The sequence below is a fragment of the Haliotis rufescens genome, unplaced genomic scaffold (genome assembly GCF_023055435.1).
Source record: "Haliotis rufescens isolate VD_foot unplaced genomic scaffold, xgHalRufe1.0.p SCAF_2, whole genome shotgun sequence".
Lineage (NCBI taxonomy): Eukaryota > Metazoa > Mollusca > Gastropoda > Lepetellida > Haliotidae > Haliotis > Haliotis rufescens.
The window spans coordinates 58,860,138-58,883,174 of record NW_025963890.1 but is presented as its reverse complement, the minus strand read 5'-3'; the positions used below and the strand labels follow the sequence as shown (position 1 = coordinate 58,883,174).

Genomic DNA, 23,037 nt, shown 5'->3' with positions numbered 1-23,037 from the left:
ACATACATGGGAACACAACTGCATACTGTAAATCTGGAGTGTCAGGCATCAGCAAATATGGTTGGTTGGTTGGTTGGTTTGTTGTTTAACGCCGCACTTAGCAATATTCCAGCTATATGACGGCGGTCTGTAAATAATCGAGTCTGGACCAGACAAACCAGTGATTAATATCATGAGCATCAATCCACGCAAATTGGGATAGATGACATGTATCAACCAAGTCAGCGAGCCTGACCACCCGATCCCGTTAGTCGCCTTTTATGACAAGCATAGTCACCTTTTACGGCAAGTATGGGTTGCTGAAGACCTATTCTACCCCTGCATCAGCAAATATGGTGAATGGAGAACAAGAAACATAACTGAATTAGAAAGTATTGCGACACATTGTTGATGAGATGATTGAGATCAAATGAAACACAACAGGATTTGCCAATTAGTGTCTAGAAGCTCTTGTGACCTCTTTCACCAGTGGCAGAGCACATAGTTGGGCGCTGTTCTGGATTTCTCGATGTCATCTCGGTCGCAAGCAGGCGATTATTACTGGCTGTGTCCCTCTCCTGTTGTCTTCAGTTAAAACTAACTCGGCTACAATCAGTCGTGATGGGATAGTTGTAATTCTGATCCATTGTTTGAAAATTAAAACAAAGGAAATATTTGTTGTAATTATTATCATTTGTAGTGTTTCCTTTCCAATGTCAGAAGTGATGACGAGTGTATGGCACAGTTATTGAGCTATTTCTTGCTTTTCGCATTACTTACCAGATTTACAGTAAGGATATTTAATATTGAGGAATATATACAGAAAAAGATAACATCTGCCCTCAGAATACTTACACTATAAATAATTTAACACTATACCATTGCAATGCTAACAATACCAAGAACCCTATAAACATATGGACGCCAAAGCAAAGAAACCAAATTATTTGACAAGCGTTATGACAGTGTCACTAAATCTCTCTTGAGAAATCAAATAAATGGAATATATTTAAAATTCGTAGTCTGTAAATTGAAAGCACTTAACTTCTCCAAATATATCCGAAGTTATTTACCGTACCTCAATAGTTATATGTGACAGTACAGGAACTGTCAAGAGAACAATTGTTGAGGAACTGGTGAATATGCATGCTGTAGGTTTGTTTGATCAACTTATCTTAATAAAACAAGTATAACCCCCCATCCCTTTCCTATCTGCACAATGGTCGTGTTTGACACGATATTTTATTAACAGTAACATAGAAGGGTCTTTTATAATTGGTGTAAATATTGTGGTGCTGTAACATAGCAGGAACAGTTATTGTCGAATGGATTGTGATGTCTAAATCCGAGGCTAGAGTATATCCAAGCTAACTTCATGTGAGTAACCTTACATTACCATCTAGGAGATCACAGAGTCAATAGGTTCAGTATTCCGCAGAATTATTTGACATTTTACATTGACAACAGAAAAAATAACCCAGTCCTTAACTAAATTTTCATCTTATTTTCATATTAACTATAACAGTTTATGAATGTTATCTCTCAACTACAATAATACAAAGACAAAAATGAAAAAGAACTGAAACACAAACTTTGAGTAATAAATAGGCATTCATGTCATTTTTCGCTATTGACCGCCTTATTACATCAATAATGACCTCAACAAATCATACCCATCTGGGTATCACGCATGGGCCTTAAATGTGACCATCTCATCATGACCTCTGAAAATAGTCAATAAAAAGTATAACAAGAGGAAATACAACACAACAAATAGATCAAAATATTAACTGAAGTTCAACTAAAACCAAAATTCTTCCCTAAACACATTACCAGAAACAGTTGGAGCATTACTCTCTCATGCTTGCTGCATATAAAACATTACACATTAAACCACATTACCAGTACCAATAAATACATAAAAGAAAAACATTTGATATTTTCCAGATAAAATGAAAGTTGGCAAGCTAAAATCACAGTATGGTAAGCATACATTCTAGAGCCTATGATCAATGTTCAGGCAATGGTCGAGGAAATATATTATGGCTAAGTAAGTTAGTCATCCTAACAACACAATTCCATGACTAACTAATCTAGTGCCCTGATCACACTCTAACATGATTCAGCTACTCTTGGGGAAATACTCTGAGGGAATCAGAGAACCGCAAGTATCTTTATCATGGGCATGTCTCAATATTTTACAGAAATGTCAAACTCTCCCGGAGTGAGTAAGTTCATTTCGCTACCAGCAATATTCCTCCTACACAACAGAAGCCTGTAAATAACCAAGTCTAGGCCAGGTGACGCCATTTGTCACACATTGTTCCTTATTTCGGTCGGCTGTTACAGCAGACATGGGAGACTGATGACAATTTCCACTCTGGGATCACTGTGAGACAATATTCGTGGATGCACAATCATTCTGAGAGACAGGATATGATGACATTCAGTGTGAGTGAGTGAGTTCAGTTTTATGCCACTTTTAGCAATATTCCAGCAGGCACCATAAACTGGCTTAACACATTGTATTTAGCCTTCAAATTCATGTTAGTCCGCGAGCATAAAACAACTAAATTGTGCTGAGGACAAGTAAAAATCCATTGATGGTAGTCCTCATGACTAGTTGCATTTGCGGACAAAGATTCTGAAACAGTTCTCAAAGCTTCAAGTTTGCTACAAACTGGCAGTGAATAAAGCTGACAGAAAATGTAAACATAGTAAACAATTTTGTCTTGTTCAAGCAGGACTAGCTATAAACTCCGAGGACTAGGGAAATAAGGTTTATACTTGTCCTCTGGACTAATCTTATAAAAGTAGAATTTCTAAGGCTGTGTACCCATGTGTGGAATCGAACCAAGGCCTTTGGAGTGACAATGGAACACTTCAACCACTGCCCCGATATAGAGAGCATTATGAGTCAGACAAATACTGACATCCACTGGTCTCTCATTTCACTGCAGACTTCTCAAAAGACAGGTGAGGGTGTTTCTAGGTACGACATTGCTGATAGAGCGACTTACACCTATATGTACAAGAACTTCCCACCCTCATTTGACATAAACCATACTTATATACAATGTACAATTATGACACACGTTGTTGCATTGCTGAAGCATACATTTCAAGAATCAAATTCACGCTGCAGTAATGAGTATATTATGAACACATTGTGACTAATTTTCATACAACTCTACCAAAGGTAAACAATGTAGGACATATCAGAATTCTCACATTAAGACATATCTTATTGCAACATTAAGTCTTGCTTGATATGTGCATTTTGCAACAGAGATATTCCATGAAAATGAGCACACAGAAAGCCATTACAATCCCGCACAGCTTCACAAACACACTACGACACCTCAAATGATAAGAAACGACTGCAGTAGTTCATTATTAACATAAAAGTTCATTTCTCATAAACACACAGTTCCCGTATTAATCACGTTATGATTATATTACATCTTTTTTATTAATAATTTATCACTGAAATCACAAGCAGAAAATACATAAATATCCTATGTACATGTTGTTGACTGAAGGTGAGGTGTACCACGTCGTCCAGATTGCACATGAGATGGAGGAGGCCTGGCTATACAGCTGCACCGCCTTGGGAGGTCTTGCTGGAAGAGGCGGAGTCTTTCCGAGTTGTCTCCCTTGCCCATGGTTTGGCTTTCACGCGATAGAACTTTGTTCCCACTGGGACTTTGAATCTGTTCTGGGGCTGTGGAACATGAAATGATTATGCAGTTTACAAACTTTATTTAGTGTTGACAATTTGCATCATCTTCATCGAATCAAAGAAACTGTTGAGTTTGCTAAACACAAATTTGCATAGAAATTTATCATAAGCATCATGGCATGCAAATTTAATTTGTCTCATACATTGACATTTACCACTGTGGTGAAACACAGACATGGTCGAATGTAGTCGAAAGTGGGATTAGAACAAGGGAGTTAGTTAACAGATGGTGCTTATAGATCGCAGTCAGCAATATTACCGCACCAAACTTTAGACCAAACAGATGTGTGTGTGTGTGTGTACCGGTATGTTGTTCCCAATATGCTGGCTACAAAACGGCAGTCTGGAAATAATCGAATCTGGACCAAGGAACCTAGTGATTGATATTGTGAGCAAACGATCCACATCATTGGGATACAAAACATGCAATCACTCAATTCGTCGAGCCTGACCTCCGAATTCATTTGGCTGCTTCTTATGACCACCAAAGGTAGCTGGGACCTATTCTAGCCCAAAATCCAGATAGGCCAGATCGATGTGAAATGATCCAAGCCATCAGGGTTGCTAACACAATCAAGCCTCGAGTATGACCAGGGTTGCTGGCACCTACTCCCCCACAGAATCTCATCGGGACTCTGGGATTCGAACCAGTGAACATCACATTCTGACAGCTGAGGACACAACTCTACAGATTAAGTTGAGGCACAATACAGCACTGGTGCCTCTAATACACAGTGGTCTTCGATCGTGTGACTTAACATGCTATTGTTACATCACTACAGTGTGAATAAGCTAATGATCACTGTCAGGTCCCTTCTACAATAATCAAAACAATAGTTTTCATCATTAATAATTCTAAGAATACAACCTCTATAACATCATTGCCATAAATCCTGTATTTTGACTGCAATCACACAACTAAATCTTCAGATTTTCAACAGAAGTCAACTACAGATGATAAGTTGTTCCCCTAATAGCACATACAACTCTCCTGTGTGCACTTCTTTCCAAACATCAAACTACTAGAGACAGATGACTGGGGAGGTGGTCCATGAGGCCGGGATACAAGGGCAGGATGAATTTGAAAGTGCAGTTTGTATCCGTGAGTCATGACATCTAGAATCCAGTGATCGGAGGTGATCGATTTCCTTTGACTTTTCTGTTGGTAATGGTACAGGCACCTGCCGATCGTGGGTACTGAGCAGTGAGCAAGACAGACAGGATTCTTGGTGGGGGAAAAGCTTTAGAGCTTCTACCCGGCTGCTGACTGGACGATTTCTCGTGCATGCCGCCTTTGAGCCGTATGGCCGTAGAGCTGGCTGCAGTAGAAAGGCACAGTTCAACAGGAGGCAATCCCCCATGTGGCCTCTTGGCCAGGGGTGTCTTCTGCGCCAATTCCTTCAGCGACTTCTTAAGTTGGTCTACTTCTAAAGATAGGACAGTTAGTCGGGAGTCGAACAAGGCCTCCGTGGCAAATTTCTGCTTGGAGTGAGTGAGTAGGGTTTAACGCCGCTTTTAACATTATTCCAATTATATCACAGCATGTCAGTTTAATGTGGGAGGAAAGGCCGAAGTGATGCAGAATTTTTACTAGACTACTGAACTAATAGTCTAAAGTGTGAAAACAACCAGTGCTAGAGACAGTCCAATGAGGAGATGTGTCCTCTTGCACACACAGGAAAGAAGTAACAGTTTTCCCACCTTGCACACAGGTGAGCTGTATGTGCAATTTGGGGAACAACTTATCATGTGTAGTTGGCAGTGAAGAGGACTTCTGTTGGAAAATCTGAAAGTTAGTTATAGTGTGACTGCAGCCATATGCTAGAATTAAGGCAATGATGTAAATGAGGTAGAGGAATCGTAAGCATTATGTGTTATAGTCTACTGCTGGACTAACCTTCTTTGCCTGACAGTATTCTTTATCAACTATCTCAGCAAGTACCCAGGATTTCCTTGTTTCACTCGGCCCTGAAAACATACAAACTCTCAGTAATCTCTCAGTATCAAAGGCAAATGTGTATACAAGATAACTTGTAAACTGAACTAAATACGTGTCTTGAGTCACACGGTCCATCAGTACAACAAAGGCTTGAATCTAGCATGTTTACTCGTCTCACAGTCCAACAGTACAACAAAGGCAGGAGTCTAGCATGTTTACTTGTCTCACAGTCCAACAGTACAACAAAGGCTTGAATCTAGCATGTTTACTTGTCTCACAGTCCATCAGTACAACAAAGGCTTGAATCTAGCATGTTTACTTGTCTCACAGTCCAACAGTACAACAAAGGCAGGAGTCTGGCATGTTTACTTGTCTCACAGTCCATCAGTACAACAAAGGCAGGAGTCTAGCATGTTTACTTGTCTCACAGTCCAACAGTACAACAAAGGCTTGAATCTAGCATGTTTACTTGTCTCACAGTCCAACTTTACAACAAAGGCAGGAGTCTGGCATGTTTACTTGTCTCACAGTCCAACAGTACAACAAAGGCTTGAATCTAGCATGTTTACTTGTCTCACAGTCCATCAGTACAACAAAGGCAGGAGTCTAGCATGTTTACTTGTCTCACAGTCCAACAGTACAACAAAGGCTTGAATCTAGCATGTTTACTTGTCTCACAGTCCAACAGTACAACAAAGGCTTGAATCTAGCATGTTTACTTGTCTCACAGTCCAACAGTACAACAAAGGCTTGAATCTAGCATGTTTACTTGTCTCACAGTCCATCAGTACAACAAAGGCAGGAGTCTAGCATGTTTACTTGTCTCACAGTCCAACAGTACAACAAAGGCAGGAGTCTAGCATGTTTACTTGTCTCACAGTCCAACAGTACAACAAAGGCTTGAATCTAGCATGTTTACTTGTCTCACAGTCCAACTTTACAACAAAGGCAGGAGTCTAGCATGTTTACTTGTCTCACAGTCCAACAGTACAACAAAGGCAGGAGTCTAGCATGTTTACTTGTCTCACAGTCCAACTTTACAACAAAGGCTTGAATCTAGCATGTTTACTTGTCTCACAGTCCAACAGTACAACAATGGCTTGAATCTAGCATGTTTACTTGTCTCACAGTCCAACAGTACAACAAAGGCTTGAATCTAGCATGTTTACTTGTCTCACAGTCAAACAGTACAACAAAGGCTTGAATCTAGCATGTTTACTTGTCTCACAGTCCAACTTTACAACAAAGGCAGGAGTCTAGCATGTTTACTTGTCTCACAGTCCAACAGTACAACAAAGGCTTGAATCTAGCATGTTTACTTGTCTCACAGTCCAACTTTACAACAAAGGCAGGAGTCTGGCATGTTTACTTGTCTCACAGTCCAACAGTACAACAAAGGCTTGAATCTAGCATGTTTACTTGTCTCACAGTCCAACAGTACAACAAAGGCAGGAGTCTAGCATGTTTACTTGTCTCACAGTCCATCAGTACAACAAAGGCAGGAGTCTGGCATGTTTACTTGTCTCACAGTCCAACAGTACAACAAAGGCTTGAATCTAGCATGTTTACTTGTCTCACAGTCCAACAGTACAACAAAGGCAGGAGTCTAGCATGTTTACTTGTCTCACAGTCCAACAGTACAACAAAGGCTTGAATCTAGCATGTTTACTTGTCTCACAGTCAAACAGTACAACAAAGGCTTGAATCTAGCATGTTTACTTGTCTCACAGTCCAACTTTACAACAAAGGCAGGAGTCTAGCATGTTTACTTGTCTCACAGTCCAACAGTACAACAAAGGCTTGAATCTAGCATGTTTACTTGTCTCACAGTCCAACTTTACAACAAAGGCAGGAGTCTGGCATGTTTACTTGTCTCACAGTCCAACAGTACAACAAAGGCTTGAATCTAGCATGTTTACTTGTCTCACAGTCCAACAGTACAACAAAGGCAGGAGTCTAGCATGTTTACTTGTCTCACAGTCCATCAGTACAACAAAGGCAGGCGTCTGGCATGTTTACTTGTCTCACAGTCCAACAGTACAACAAAGGCTTGAATCTAGCATGTTTACTTGTCTCACAGTCCAACAGTACAACAAAGGCAGGAGTCTAGCATGTTTACTTGTCTCACAGTCCAACAGTACAACAAAGGCTTGAATCTAGCATGTTTACTTGTCTCACAGTCCAACTTTACAACAAAGGCAGGAGTCTAGCATGTTTACTTGTCTCACAGTCCAACAGTACAACAAAGGCTTGAATCTAGCATGTTTACTTGTCTCACAGTCCATCAGTACAACAAAGGCAGGAGTCTAGCATGTTTACTTGTCTCACAGTCCATCAGTACAACAAAGGCAGGAGTCTAGCATGTTTACTTGTCTCACAGTCCAACAGTACAACAAAGGCTTGAATCTAGCATGTTTACTTGTCTCACAGTCCAACAGTACAACAAAGGCAGGAGTCTAGCATGTTTACTTGTCTCACAGTCCAACAGTACAACAATGGCTTGAATCTAGCATGTTTACTTGTCTCACAGTCCATCAGTACAACAAAGGCAGGAGTCTAGCATGTTTACTTGTCTCACAGTCCATCAGTACAACAAAGGCAGGAGTCTAGCATGTTTACTTGTCTCACAGTCCATCAGTACAACAAAGGCAGGAGTCTAGCATGTTTACTTGTCTCACAGTCCAACAGTACAACAATGGCTTGAATCTAGCATGTTTACTTGTCTCACAGTCCAACTTTACAACAAAGGCAGGAGTCTAGCATGTTTACTCGTCTCACAGTCCAACAGTACAACAAAGGCTTGAATCTAGCATGTTTACTTGTCTCACAGTCCAACAGTACAACAAAGGCTTGAATCTAGCATGTGTACTTGTCTCACAGTCCAACAGTACAACAAAGGCTTGAATCTAGCATGTTTACTTGTCTCACAGTCCAACAGTACAACAAAGGCAGAAGTCTAGCATGTTTACTTGTCTCACAGTCCAACAGTACAACAATGGCTTGAATCTAGCATGTTTACTTGTCTCACAGTCCATCAGTACAACAAAGGCTTGAATCTAGCATGTTTACTTGTCTCACAGTCCAACAGTACAACAAAGGCTTGAATCTAGCATGTTTACTTGTCTCACAGTCCAACAGTACAACAAAGGCTTGAATCTAGCATGTTTACTTGTCTCACAGTCCAACAGTACAACAAAGGCTTGAATCTAGCATGTTTACTTGTCTCACAGTCCAACAGTACAACAAAGGCTTGAATCTAGCATGTTTACTTGTCTCACAGTCCAACAGTACAACAAAGGCAGGAGTCTGGCATGTTTACTTGTCTCACAGTCCAACAGTACAACAAAGGCAGGAGTCTAGCATGTTTACTTGTCTCACAGTCCAACTTTACAACAAAGGCAGGAGTCTAGCATGTTTACTTGTCTCACAGTCCAACAGTACAACAAAGGCTTGAATCTAGCATGTTTACTTGTCTCACAGTCCATCAGTACAACAAAGGCAGGAGTCTAGCATGTTTACTTGTCTCACAGTCCATCAGTACAACAAAGGCTTGAATCTAGCATGTTTACTTGTCTCACAGTCCATCAGTACAACAAAGGCTTGAATCTAGCATGTGTACTTGTCTCACAGTCCAACAGTACAACAAAGGCTTGAATCTAGCATGTTTACTTGTCTCACAGTCCAACAGTACAACAAAGGCAGGAGTCTAGCATGTTTACTTGTCTCACAGTCCAACAGTACAACAAAGGCAGGAGTCTGGCATGTTTACTTGTCTCACAGTCCAACAGTACAACAATGGCTTGAATCTAGCATGTTTACTTGTCTCACAGTCCAACTTTACAACAAAGGCAGGAGTCTAGCATGTTTACTCGTCTCACAGTCCAACAGTACAACAAAGGCTTGAATCTAGCATGTTTACTTGTCTCACAGTCCAACAGTACAACAAAGGCTTGAATCTAGCATGTGTACTTGTCTCACAGTCCAACAGTACAACAAAGGCTTGAATCTAGCATGTTTACTTGTCTCACAGTCCAACAGTACAACAAAGGCAGAAGTCTAGCATGTTTACTTGTCTCACAGTCCAACAGTACAACAATGGCTTGAATCTAGCATGTTTACTTGTCTCACAGTCCATCAGTACAACAAAGGCTTGAATCTAGCATGTTTACTTGTCTCACAGTCCAACAGTACAACAAAGGCTTGAATCTAGCATGTTTACTTGTCTCACAGTCCAACAGTACAACAAAGGCTTGAATCTAGCATGTTTACTTGTCTCACAGTCCAACAGTACAACAAAGGCTTGAATCTAGCATGTTTACTTGTCTCACAGTCCAACAGTACAACAAAGGCTTGAATCTAGCATGTTTACTTGTCTCACAGTCCAACAGTACAACAAAGGCAGGAGTCTAGCATGTTTACTTGTCTCACAGTCCAACTTTACAACAAAGGCAGGAGTCTAGCATGTTTACTTGTCTCACAGTCCAACAGTACAACAAAGGCTTGAATCTAGCATGTTTACTTGTCTCACAGTCCATCAGTACAACAAAGGCAGGAGTCTAGCATGTTTACTTGTCTCACAGTCCATCAGTACAACAAAGGCTTGAATCTAGCATGTTTACTTGTCTCACAGTCCATCAGTACAACAAAGGCTTGAATCTAGCATGTGTACTTGTCTCACAGTCCAACAGTACAACAAAGGCTTGAATCTAGCATGTTTACTTGTCTCACAGTCCATCAGTACAACAAAGGCTTGAATCTAGCATGTTTACTTGTCTCACAGTCCAACAGTACAACAAAGGCTTGAATCTAGCATGTTTACTTGTCTCACAGTCCAACAGTACAACAAAGGCAGGAGTCTAGCATATTTACTTGTCTAAGTCACATGGTCCACCAGTACAACCAGCATTAGAAACTGGCTTCCTCCCATCACAGGTAATGACATAAAGATGCTGAGAGACTCAGTTCCTGAACTAGCAGACAGACTTAGGTAAGCAATATACAGTAGTAGAAAATGGCACTAGTCCTGTGGTCCTTGCCAAACTGCCCAATAGTTAAGGTATCATAAGGACAAGTAGAAATTTCCCCTTTTTTTAAGGATTTTGCTAAATGTTATCATTATAAGGACTAGTGGACTAGTTAGTTTCTACAGCTGACAAGGTTGGTTGGTTGGTTGGTTTGTTGTTTTACGCTGCACTCAGCAATATTCCAGCTATATGACAGCGGTCTGTAAATAATCGAGTCTGGACCAGACAATCCAGTGATTGACATCATGAGCATCGATCCACGCAATTGGGATAGATGACATGCATCAACCAAGTCAGCGAGCCTGACCACCCGATCCCCTTAGTCGCCTTTTATGACAAGCATAGTCGCCTTTTACGGCAAGCATGGGTTGCTGAAGATCTATTCCACCCCGGATCTTCACGGGTCCTGACAACAAGGCAGGAGCCCAGCATGTGTACCTGTCTTGAGTCCCAGACTGTCCAGGCACTCGGTGTGGAGGAAGTGCAGCGTGGTGGTGATGGTGAACACAACATACTGGTCGTGTCGCTCATCAAGGCAGAGCAGCACCAGGTCCCCCACCATACAGCTGAAGCAAAGGGGGACAACTATGTGAACCATGGAATCAAAGAGAATGTGTGTGTAAATCAAATATCTTTTTATGTTCATCAGAAAATGTAGAGATTTTAAGTCCACTGACAAAAAAGTTACCGTAGTGAGCAAAATTCATGTTTACAACGGAAAAAATGTCTATATACAATATTATTCCATGTCTGAAGATGAAGATGTTGCTACCTTGTGATGGAGACCTTGTCCTGTGCCAGCGTCCTGGTGCTGGCTGTCATGGAGAGCTCCATCTGGAAAACAAGCACTCCATCAGAACCAATGACTGACTGTAGTGTAGACGAACTTTAATGTAGGCACCTTTACTAATGTGGGGATTTCCTTTTAAGGTGTAACCCCTTACGTTTGTGTGTTTTCTTGTTTAACTCAGCAATATTCCAGCTCCATGACAGTGATTTGTAAATAATCAAATCTGGACCAGACAATCCAGTGATTTGACCTCATGCGCATCAATCTGCACAATTAGAGCACAATGACATGCATCAAATAAGTCAGTAAAACGGGCCACCCGATCCTGTTATTGCCTCTTACTACAATCATGGGTTGCTAAAGACCAATTCTTACCCCTAAAGATGTTATTTATCATCCAACGTCATTCTTAAAGCTTTTTCCGTTTGTAGACACTAATAAGCAGTGCCTTAAGGGTAAAAAGTACTGCTAACAGCTTCTGTAGCAGAGCCATTAGTGATGTCATTTGATTGTGACGTCATGGTAACCAATGACATCACAATAGGCAGCAAAGCATTGTGATGCAGTTTCATTGCAGCGATATCTACAGTGTAGATAATATCGCTTGATCTCACCCAAGCGATTTCTCCTGTGGGAGCTAGTTTTGGATGATAAATCAATATCAACTATGTATTTCATATTGTCTAAGGAGTACAAGAGTACGACTAGCTCACCACTCTCTCCTGAAGCTTGTTGTACTCTGTACTTCATACATGTATATCAATATCAACTATGTATTTCGTATTGTCTAAGGAGTACATGAGTACGACTAGCTCACCACTCTCTCCTGAAGCTTGCTAATCTCCTCCTCCTTGTTCTTCAGAGCCTGGAACGTATCAGAGTCAAGCGTTCAGACATCACAGTATTACAGCAGAGATTATTTAATCAGTATTATTATGACAAGCAGACATCAACCTTCTGATTCAACTGGTAACAAGTATAGATGATGTTACCTGCATACCTGTGGTTTGCTTATAAACCTATTCATTGGGATCGCCATTAAGCAAGAGACTTCTTTCTATAGGCATTAAAACCTATTGTGAGGTTTTACTTTCCAGTCGGGTTAAATCTTATAAACAGGGACGTTGTAAAGTCCCTGAGATTTTATATAATATCCTGGGTATTTTATTAATACAACTTCCGTTCAGATTGTAACATGTAATGAAATGTAAAATCAAATGACAAATGTTTTCTTTATATTCCCGAGGATTGAACTCGCAACCTTCATATCTGTAGCCAAGTGAGTGTACCACGAGGCTACAGAGGTGTTGATAAGCCTCACTGTTTTTTAAAATGTCCTTTTCAAGATCCGTACGCCAGCAACAGATATCTTACGCGCGTTTCCTAAGGTTCATGGAAAGTATGTTCGAAACATAAAAATGTTGATAAATGTTGTTTTAAGTTTCTTTTTTCGGTTTATAAGAAAGGAAAAACACTTTCCCTCGGTTTTGGTAGACAGAGCATGCCCTGGGGGTCGGGAAAAACCGCAGGGGCTTCACCCCCTTGGTTTTTCCCTCTCCCCAGGGCATGCTCTGTCTACCAAAACCTTGTGAGCGTGTTTTCTCCAATACATAAACACCAGCAGGAAAACATTCACACAAGATCATGGCTATGGTCAAGCCCAAAGGATATCTTTATCTCTATATTTGACAATATTTGAAATCATTAAAATCAAAGTCATTGAGGGTATGTTCACACTGAATCGTTCAATGTCGAAGTTTGCCCTACATAATACTGTCGAGAGTGTTCAGGGACATATGTACTTACAGATTCCAACTCAGATGTTTTAGACTCAATTGAAACCACTGATGCTCTGCAAGAGAAATATTAGAAATTTGGTAGTTTTAGCAAAAATATTCATTTAACTGCAAAGCACATTGAAGAAACTATACTCACCGACAAAAGAAACGTTGATACCATACATGTTGGTTAATATATGAAGAATTACTCATATTCAAGAGATATAAGATTGGTTCAATGCACAAATGAACATACTGTTGTTTTGTGAACCAACGCTCATGAACGCATCACAGGTGACGTCATAGATACATGACTCGTGCAGGATTAGTTTGGACATCGTGTGCAGCATATCGTGATAAGAATACAAGAAACTTGACTGTTTACCCGTTTTCTCATTAATTGGTACACATTTGAAACATCTTTTCTTAACATACAAACCTCTCTATATTTTTCTATGGTTCGCGTTTCTTTTGGCGGTAAGTATATATAAATACATTGAGGTCAATATTTTTTACTTCTTATAATTCTTTGAAAGAGAGGAAAAGTAAATTGAAAATATGACGCTGGTTAAGATTAAATGACTACAGCATTTTATAGAGGTACTATAGCAGACTGATGATTAAATGAAGAACTGGTAAAATGAAATTAATAATGATAATAAATTCAGAATCTCTGACTACATAGGGCATACCCCTCCTTGACATCTGGCGGTGTGACAGCAATCTCGGACTTGGTGAGAATCTGCTGCTGCAGCTGAGACAGCTTCTGTTGGAGGAGGGACATCTCATCCTGGAGCTGAGCCTCCTTACTCCTGGGAACAGACAGTCAAAATGACAGATGACAGAACCATACCAACACGAATAGTTAGCCTCCTTACTCCTGGGAACAGACAGTCAAAATGACAGATGACAGAACAATACCAACACAAATAGTTAGCCTCCTTACTCCTGGGAACAGACAGTCAAAATGACAGATGACAGAACAATACCAACACGAATAGTTAGCCTCCTTACACCTGGGAACAGACAATCAAAATGACAGATGACAGAATAAAACCAACACGAATAGTTAGCCTCCTTACTCCAGGGAACAGTCAGTCAAAATGACAGATGTCAGAACAATACCAACACAAATAGTTCGCCTCCTTACTCCTGGGAACAGACAGTCAAAATGACAGATGTCAGAACAATACCAACACGAATAGTTAGCCTCCTTACTCATGGAAACAGACAGTCAAAATGACAGATGACAGAACAATACCAACAGGAATAGTTAGCCTCCTTACTCCTTGGAACAGACAGTCAAAATGACAGATGACAGAACAATACCAACACGAATAGTTAGCCTCCTTACTCCTGGGAACAGACAGTCAAAATGACAGATGACAGAACAATACCAACACGAATAGTTAGCCTCCTTACTCCTGGGAACAGACAGACAAAATGACAGATGACAGAACAATACCAACACGAATAGTTAGCCTCCTTACTCCTGGGAACAGACAGTCAAAATGACAGATGACAGAACAATACTAACACGAATAGTTAGCCTCCTTACTCCTGGGAACAGAGTCAAAATGATCGATGACAGAAGTATACTAACATGAATAGTTAGCCTCCTTACTCCTTGATACAGACAGTCAAAATGACAGATGACAGAACAATACCAACACGAATAGTTAGCCTCCTTACTCCTGGGAACAGACAGTCAAAATGACAGATGACAGAACAATACCAACACGAATAGTTAGCCTCCTTACTCCTGGGAACAGACAGTCAAAATGACAGATAACAGAACAATACCAACACGAATAGTTAGCCTCCTTACTCCAGGGAACAGACAGTCAAAATGACCGATGACAGAAGTATACTAACATGAATAGTTAGCCTCCTTACTCCTGGGAACAGACAGTCAAAATGAGAGATGACAGAACAATACCAACACAAATAGTTAGCCTCCTTACTCCTGGGAGCAGACAGTCAAAATGACAGATGACAGAAGTATACTAACATTAATAGTTAGCCTCCTTACTCCTGGGAACAGGCAGTCAAAATGACAGATGACAGAACAATACCAACACAAATAGTTAGCCTCCTTACTCCTGGGAACAGACAGTCAAAATGACAGATGACAGAACAATACCAACACGAATAGTTAGCCTCCTTACTCCTGGTAACAGACAGTCAAAATGACAGATGACAGAACAGTACCAACACGAATAGTTAGCCTCCTTACTCCTGGGAACAGACAGTCAAAATGACAGATGACAGAAAAATACCAACACGAATAGTTAGCCTCCTTACTCCTGGGAACAGACAGTCAAAATGACCGATGACAGAACAATACCAACATGAATAGTTAGCCTCCTTGATGCTACTTTTTGTCACCTTGCTAAAATAACTGGAGGATTGGAGAGCTTGCCCCCACACAACACCTTGAATTAAATGCTTTCTTAAGTGAATGTAATTTTTATACAAAATATACAAAATAAAGCGTGCTTGTTGAAATGTGGCCCTGATAGATTGTCAATAATGAGGTTGTCCTATGCCATAATGGAACCACTGTTTTCCACATTTTGGATGCTGATGTTCTGAAGACATGTTTGGTCATTAACAAAGTGCTCCAAAACGCACCCGGAGCCTATAGATCGCGCTTCACGTGCAGTCGTGTTAGTTTTAAATAAAGAATCTGTTCTCCAAAACGCACCCGATGCATAACGATCACATTGCCTCACTGAACACACCAACGTATGGCAGTGACTGCACGTGAAATGTGAGGGTTGTGAGCAAATATAAGGCGGTAGCGAGCATCAGTTAGTTAGTTGGTCAGATTTCGTTAGAGAGTTCGTTAGTTAGATGGTTAGAGAGATAGTTGGTGTGAGTTCTTTAGTTAGATGGTTAGAGAGATGGTGTTAGACAGCTGGTGTTAGACAGCTGGCGTTAGACTGTGTTCGACAGTGTTTGACAGTGTTAAGACTCCCTTAGGAGTAACTGTTAGAATTAGCATTAGTTTCTTTCATTTGAGGTTTATTCATCTTTCCTTCATCTCATCCTGGAGCTGAGCCTCCTTACTCCTGGGAACAGACAGTCAAAATGACAGATGACAGAACCATACCAACACGAATAGTTAGCCTCCTTACTCCTGGGAACAGACAGTCAAAATAACAAATGACAGAATAAAATCAACACGAATAGTTAGCCTCCTTACTCCAGGGAACAGTCAGTCAAAATGACAGATGACAGAACAATACCAACACGAATAGTTAGCCTCCTTACTCCTGGGAACAGACAGTCAAAATGACAGATGACAGAACAATACCAACACGAATAGTTAGCCTCCTTACTCCTGGAAACAGACAGTCAAAATAACAGATGACAGAACAATACCAACGAGAATAGTTAGCCTCCTTACTCCTGGGAACAGACAGTCAAAATAACAAATGACAGAATAAAATCAACACGAATAGTTAGCCTCCTTACTCCAGGGAACAGTCAGTCAAAATGACAGATGACAGAACAATACCAACACAAATAGTTCGCCTCCTTACTCCTGGGAACAGACAGTCAAAATGACAGATGACAGAACAATACCAACACGAATAGTTAGCCTCCTTACTCCTGGAAACAGACAGTCAAAATGACAGATGACAGAACAATACCAACAGGAATAGTTAGCCTCCTTACTCCTGGGAACAGACAGTCAAAATGACAGATGACAGAACAATACCAACACGAATAGTTAGCCTCCTTACTCCTGGGAACAGACAGTCAAAATGACAGATGACAGAACAATACCAACACAAATAGTTAGCCTCCTTACTCCTGGGAACAGACAGTCAAAATGACAGATGACAGAACAATACCAACACGAATAGTTAGCCTCCTTACTCCTGGGAACAGAGTCAAAATGATCGATGACAGAAGTATACTAACATGAATAGTTAGCCTCCTTACTCCTTGATACAGACAGTCAAAATGACAGATGACAGAACAATACCAACACGAATAGTTAGCCTCCTTACTCCTGGGAACAGACAGTCAAAATGACAGATGAGAGAACAATACCAACACAAATAGTTAGCCTCCTTACTCCTGGGAACAGACAGTCAAAATGACAGATAACAGAACAATACCAACACGAATAGTTAGCCTCCTTACTCCAGGGAACAGACAGTCAAAATGACCGATGACAGAAGTATACTAACATGAATAGTTAGCCTCCTTACTCCTGGGAACAGACAGTCAAAATGAGAGATGACAGAACAATACCAACACAAATAGTTAGCCTCCTTACTCCTGGGAGCAGACAGTCAAAATGACAGATGACAGAAGTATACTAACATTAATAGTTAGCCTCCTTACTCCTTGGAACAGGCAGTCAAAATGACAGATGACAGAACAATACCAACACGAATAGTTAGCCTCCTTACTCCTGGTAACAGTCAGTCAAAATGACAGATGACAGAACAGTACCAACATGAATAGTTAGCCTCCTTACTCCTGGGAACAGACAGTCAAAATGACAGATGACAGAACAATACCAACACGAACAGTTAGCCTGCTTACTACTGGGAACAGACAGTCAAAATGATAGATGACAGAACAATACCAACACGAATAGATAGCCTCCTTACTCCTGGGAACAGACAGTCAAAATGACAGATGACAGAAGTATACTAACATGAATAGTTAGCCTCCTTACTCCTGGGAACAGACAGTCAAAATGACAGATAACAGAAAAATACTAACATGAATAGTTAGCTTCATAGTTAGCCTTACTCCTGGGAGCAGACAGTCAAAATGACAGATGACAGAAGTATACTAACACGAATAGTTAGCCTCCTTACTCCTGGGAGCAGACAGTCAAAATGACAGATGACAGAACAATACCAACACGAATAGTTAGCCTCCTTACTCCTGGGAACAGAGTCAAAATGATCGATGACAGAAGTATACTAACATGAATAGTTAGCCTCCTTACTCCTTGATACAGACAGTCAAAATGACAGATGACAGAACAATACCAACACGAATAGTTAGCCTCCTTACTCCTGGGAACAGACAGTCAAAATGACAGATGAGAGAACAATACCAACACAAATAGTTAGCCTCCTTACTCCTGGGAACAGACAGTCAAAATGACAGATAACAGAACAATACCAACACGAATAGTTAGCCTCCTTACTCCTGGGAGCAGACAGTCAAAATGACAGATGACAGAAGTATACTAACATTAATAGTTAGCCTCCTTACTCCTTGGAACAGGCAGTCAAAATGACAGATGACAGAACAATACCAACACAAATAGTTAGCCTCCTTACTCCTGGGAACAGACAGTCAAAATGACAGATGACAGAACAATACCAACACGAATAGTTAGCCTCCTTACTCCTGGTAACAGTCAGTCAAAATGACAGATGACAGAACAGTACCAACATGAATAGTTAGCCTCCTTACTCCTGGGAACAGACAGTCAAAATGACAGATGACAGAACAATACCAACACGAATAGTTAGCCTGCTTACTTCTGGGAACAGACAGTCAAAATGACAGATGACAGAACAATACCAACACAAATAGTTAGCCTCCTTACTCCTGGGAACAGACAGTCAAAATGATAGATGACAGAACAATACCAACACGAATAGATAGCCTCCTTACTCCTGGGAACAGACAGTCAAAATGACAGATGACAGAAGTATACTAACATGAATAGTTAGCCTCCTTACTCCTGGGAACAGACAGTCAAAATGACAGATAACAGAAAAATACCAACACGAATAGTTAGCCTCATAGTTAGCCTTACTCCTGGGAGCAGACAGTCAAAATGACAGATGACAGAAGTATACTAACACGAATAGTTAGCCTCCTTACTCCTGGGAGCAGACAGTCAAAATGACAGATGACAGAACAATACCAACACAAATAGTTAGCCTCCTTACTCCTGGGAACAGACAGTCAATACAACTGATTACTAAGCAATATCAACGCAAATAATTCATAACCATCACCCCCTAATTCCATGTTCCCCCACAACTCTGTTACCACCATGATCCCGACACTTATCTCTTTTCCTCCCATTATCCCCCTTCATTCACATCTTATGTTCCCAGTCTTTACCTATGCTGGTTGTCATTCTCCTCCAGCTTGGCCCGGATCTCGTCCAGGTCCTTCTCCACCAACAGCTTCTCATTGGACACAGACTCCAGCTTGTCTGAAACACAAAATACAGTATAGATTGGTGAAAATCTCACCATGTGAATATTAATTAAATTTCACTATATATCAATCTCTAAATTTCAATCTTGTAGGTTTATGAATCAACGATGCCTGAATGTGGGATTCAAATCCCATGATTTCACTAAACCACGTCCCCCTCCCCTAGTGTCATGTGTACACCCACCTGTCTGTTCCTCAACCGTATGCCACTAGTCACCCTCACCCCGATGTTCACTAAACCACGTCCCCTCCCCCAGTGTCATGTGTAGACCCACCTGTCTGTTCCTCAGCCGTATGCCACTAATCACCCTCACCCTGAGGTTCACTAAACCACGTCCCCCTCCCCTAGTGTCATGTGTACACCCACCTGTCTGTTCCTCCGCCGTATGCCACTAGTCACCCTCACCCTGAGGTTAACTAAACCATGCCCCCCTCCCCCAGTGTCATGTGTACACCCACCTGTCTGTTCCTCAGCTGTATGCCACTAGTCACCCTCACCCTGAGGTTCGCTAAACAGCTCCCCCCTCCCCCAGTGTCATGTGTACACCCACCTGTCTGTTCCTCAGCTGTATGCCACTAGTCATCCTCACCCCGATGTTCACTCAACCACGCCCCCTCCCCCAGTGTCATGTGTAGACCCACCTGTCTGTTCCTCAGCCGTATACCACTAGTCACCCTCACCCTGAGGTTCACTAAACAGCTCCCCCCTCCCCCAGTGTCATGTGTACACCCACCTGTCTGTTCCTCAGCCGTATGCCACTAGTCACCCTCACCCTGAGGTTCACTAAACCACGCCCCCCTCCCCCAGTGTCATGTGTACACCCACCTGTCTGTTCCTCAGCCGTATGCCACTAGTCACCCTCACCCGAGGTTCACTAAACCACGCCTCCTCCGCCAGTGTCATGTGTACACCCACCTGTCTGTTCCTCAGCCGTATGCCACTAGTCACCCTCACCCCGAGGTTCACTAAACCATGCCCCCTCCCCCAGTGTTATGTGTACACCCACCTGTCTGTTCCTGCAGATGTTGTTTCACCTCATCAATCATCTTGTCCTTCTCCTGCCCCACCCGACTCACAGCCTCATTGAACTGGACCTGCAAACAAACATTCAGCTAAATGACTGAACCAATAAAACATTGAGAGTCTTCAAAGGCATTTTTTTATTATACATTCATCAGAGTGAGTGAGTGAGTGAGTTTGGTTTTACGCCGCTTTTAGAAATTTTCCAGCAATATCATGGCGGGGGACACCAGAAATGGGCTTCAGACATTGTACGCATGTCGGGATTCGAACCCAGGTCTTTGGCGTGACAAGCGAACGCTTTAACCACTAGGCTACCCGACCACCCCGACATTTATCAGAAGGGGCACAATGTGGATGCATAAAAAGGAAGTTGATGTCCGTAGCACTCCTTGTCATTAAGATAGAGACATTTCATCATGTTTGGTTTCACAATGGACACGATGGATCTCAATAGTTTGTATACACTGATGTCAATAGCAGTATATTCTGAGCATCTTGACATTGATACATTGTATCGCCACATATATAAATCTTTACACCCCAAGCGGAGATGCCAACCATTATGCTATTTGTATAATAATTATGTTTTTGAGCCAAATATTATGCTATTATGCTTTTCCTCCCCTTATTAAAATGTTTGACATTTTGGTCAAAATTATTTACTTGCGCAAAATATCAAAGAGAGCAAATAGTTAGTGCACCGGTGACGTGAAGCAGTCTACAGGGAACTTATTGCATGTACACTGATATTTCCTCAGAAATCAAAGCACTACATTGTCTTTCTGCAATACAGTTAATATTGTCACATGATGAATTTTGACCATGCGAGAGCTTTGACCATCTTCTGAAAAGCATGCAGCATTTCCGATGCTACTTTTTGTCACCTTGCTAAAATAACTGGAGGATTGGAGAGCTTGCCCCCACACAACACCTTGAATTAAATGCTTTCTTAAGTGAATGTAATTTTTATACAAAATATACAAAATAAAGCGTGCTTGTTGAAATGTGGCCCTGATAGATGTCAATAATGAGGTTGTCCTATGCCATAATGGAACCACTATTTTACACTTTTTGGATGCTGATGTAAACAATTTTCTATGGTTATGGATTGCCTTGATATTTGATTTCGAGGTATAATCATAATAAGGCAATTGGATTAATTTTTTCAGTTTATTTTAAAGATTTTATCACCCTGCTTTTCAAAACAGTGGTGCTCTCACACGCGGGTAAAATACCAGCATCAGGGCATGTGTACCAATGTTTCACTAATGTCTAGGCCAAACGAAAATGTCGAAGCGAAAACCTGCACTGCATGGTACTCTTCACATTGCTCACTTTCACATGACATCATGCTTATGTACCCTACTGATGACTCCAAAGCTTCAAACTGGGTTGGCATCTCTGCTCTAGTTTGCCGTTTCAGTCTGTGCAGAAGCACCTATCAAACTGTGCAGCTTCAAACAGGGTTGGCATCTCTGCCCCAGTATGCCATTTCAGTCTGTGCAGAAGCACCTATCAAACTGTGCAGCTTCAAACAGGGTTGGCATCTCTGCCCTAGTATGCCATTTCAGTCTGTGCAGAAGCACCTATCAAACTGTGCAGCTTCAAACAGGGTTGGCATCTCTGCCCTAGTATGCCATTTCAGTCTGAGCAGAAGCACCTCTCAAACTGTGCAGCTTCAAACAGGGTTGGCATCTCTGCCCTAGTATGCCATTTCAGTCTGTGCAGAAGCACCTATCAAACTGTGCAGCTTCAAACAGGGTTGGCATCTCTGCCCTAGTATGCCGTTTCAGCATACTATCAAACTACAGCCTTGATGAACAGTGTAGGGAATCCTCCTACAAGGCTCATCACAGGGATATGTGTCCTGAGAATATGCTTTACCTGTCTCTCTGCAGTCATGCTGGTCTTCATGCTGAGTGAGTCGTCCTTCTCCTTGTCCAACTTCTGGGCCAGCTCCTCTATCTCCTTCTCATACACCTCCTTCTGTTCCCGCAGAGCCTGTCAAGGAGACACAGTTAGCAGGTCATCAGCCAGGAAATAATGTGTGGATAAAAGTTTGTTTGTTTGTTTGTTTGTTGTTTAATGCCGCACTCAGCAATATTCTAGCTATATGACGGCGGTCTGTAAATAATCAAATCTGGACCAGACAATCCAGTGATTGACATCATGAGCATCGATCCATGCATTTGGGATACGATGACATGCATCAGCAAGCCTGACTTTACGGCAAGCATGAGTTGCTGAAGACCTATTCTACAGATCGTCATGGGTCGTGTGGATAAATCATTCACAACTGTTAATTTGCTTTCTTTTTGTAGGACCAGTCTTGGAAGTTGGAGTAGAAAATCTCATTGCTCAAGGAATAGTAACCCCATATTTTTGGTTATTTTCCACAGGGCCTGTCAGAGAGACAACTGCATTGAGTCATGCAACAATACGTTTAATGACATAAAAAGACGACACAACAAACTACTAAGTTATAACTGCATGAGTGAGTGCGTGAGTTGGGTTTAACACGCTTTTGAACAGTATTCCAGTT

General features: G+C 41.3%; 1 protein-coding gene across 2 annotated transcripts in view; it reads right to left on the bottom strand.

Moving 5' to 3' along the window:
- Positions 1 to 205: 205 nt before the first annotated feature.
- Positions 206 to 23,037, bottom strand: part of LOC124141851 (RB1-inducible coiled-coil protein 1-like) — a 55,795-nt gene continuing 32,963 nt past the window's right edge. For both annotated transcript variants that reach the window (XM_048400262.1, XM_048400263.1), the window contains 10 exons: positions 22,380 to 22,496; positions 20,479 to 20,566; positions 19,373 to 19,466; positions 13,945 to 14,064; positions 13,281 to 13,326; positions 12,292 to 12,339; positions 11,457 to 11,518; positions 11,123 to 11,250; positions 5,619 to 5,689; positions 206 to 3,703 (listed from right to left, as the gene is read on the bottom strand). In XM_048400262.1, the coding sequence (XP_048256219.1) occupies positions 3,572 to 3,703; positions 5,619 to 5,689; positions 11,123 to 11,250; positions 11,457 to 11,518; positions 12,292 to 12,339; positions 13,281 to 13,326; positions 13,945 to 14,064; positions 19,373 to 19,466; positions 20,479 to 20,566; positions 22,380 to 22,496 (906 nt within the window). In that variant the 3' untranslated portion in view covers positions 206 to 3,571. The remainder of the gene's footprint in view (positions 3,704 to 5,618; positions 5,690 to 11,122; positions 11,251 to 11,456; positions 11,519 to 12,291; positions 12,340 to 13,280; positions 13,327 to 13,944; positions 14,065 to 19,372; positions 19,467 to 20,478; positions 20,567 to 22,379; positions 22,497 to 23,037) is intronic.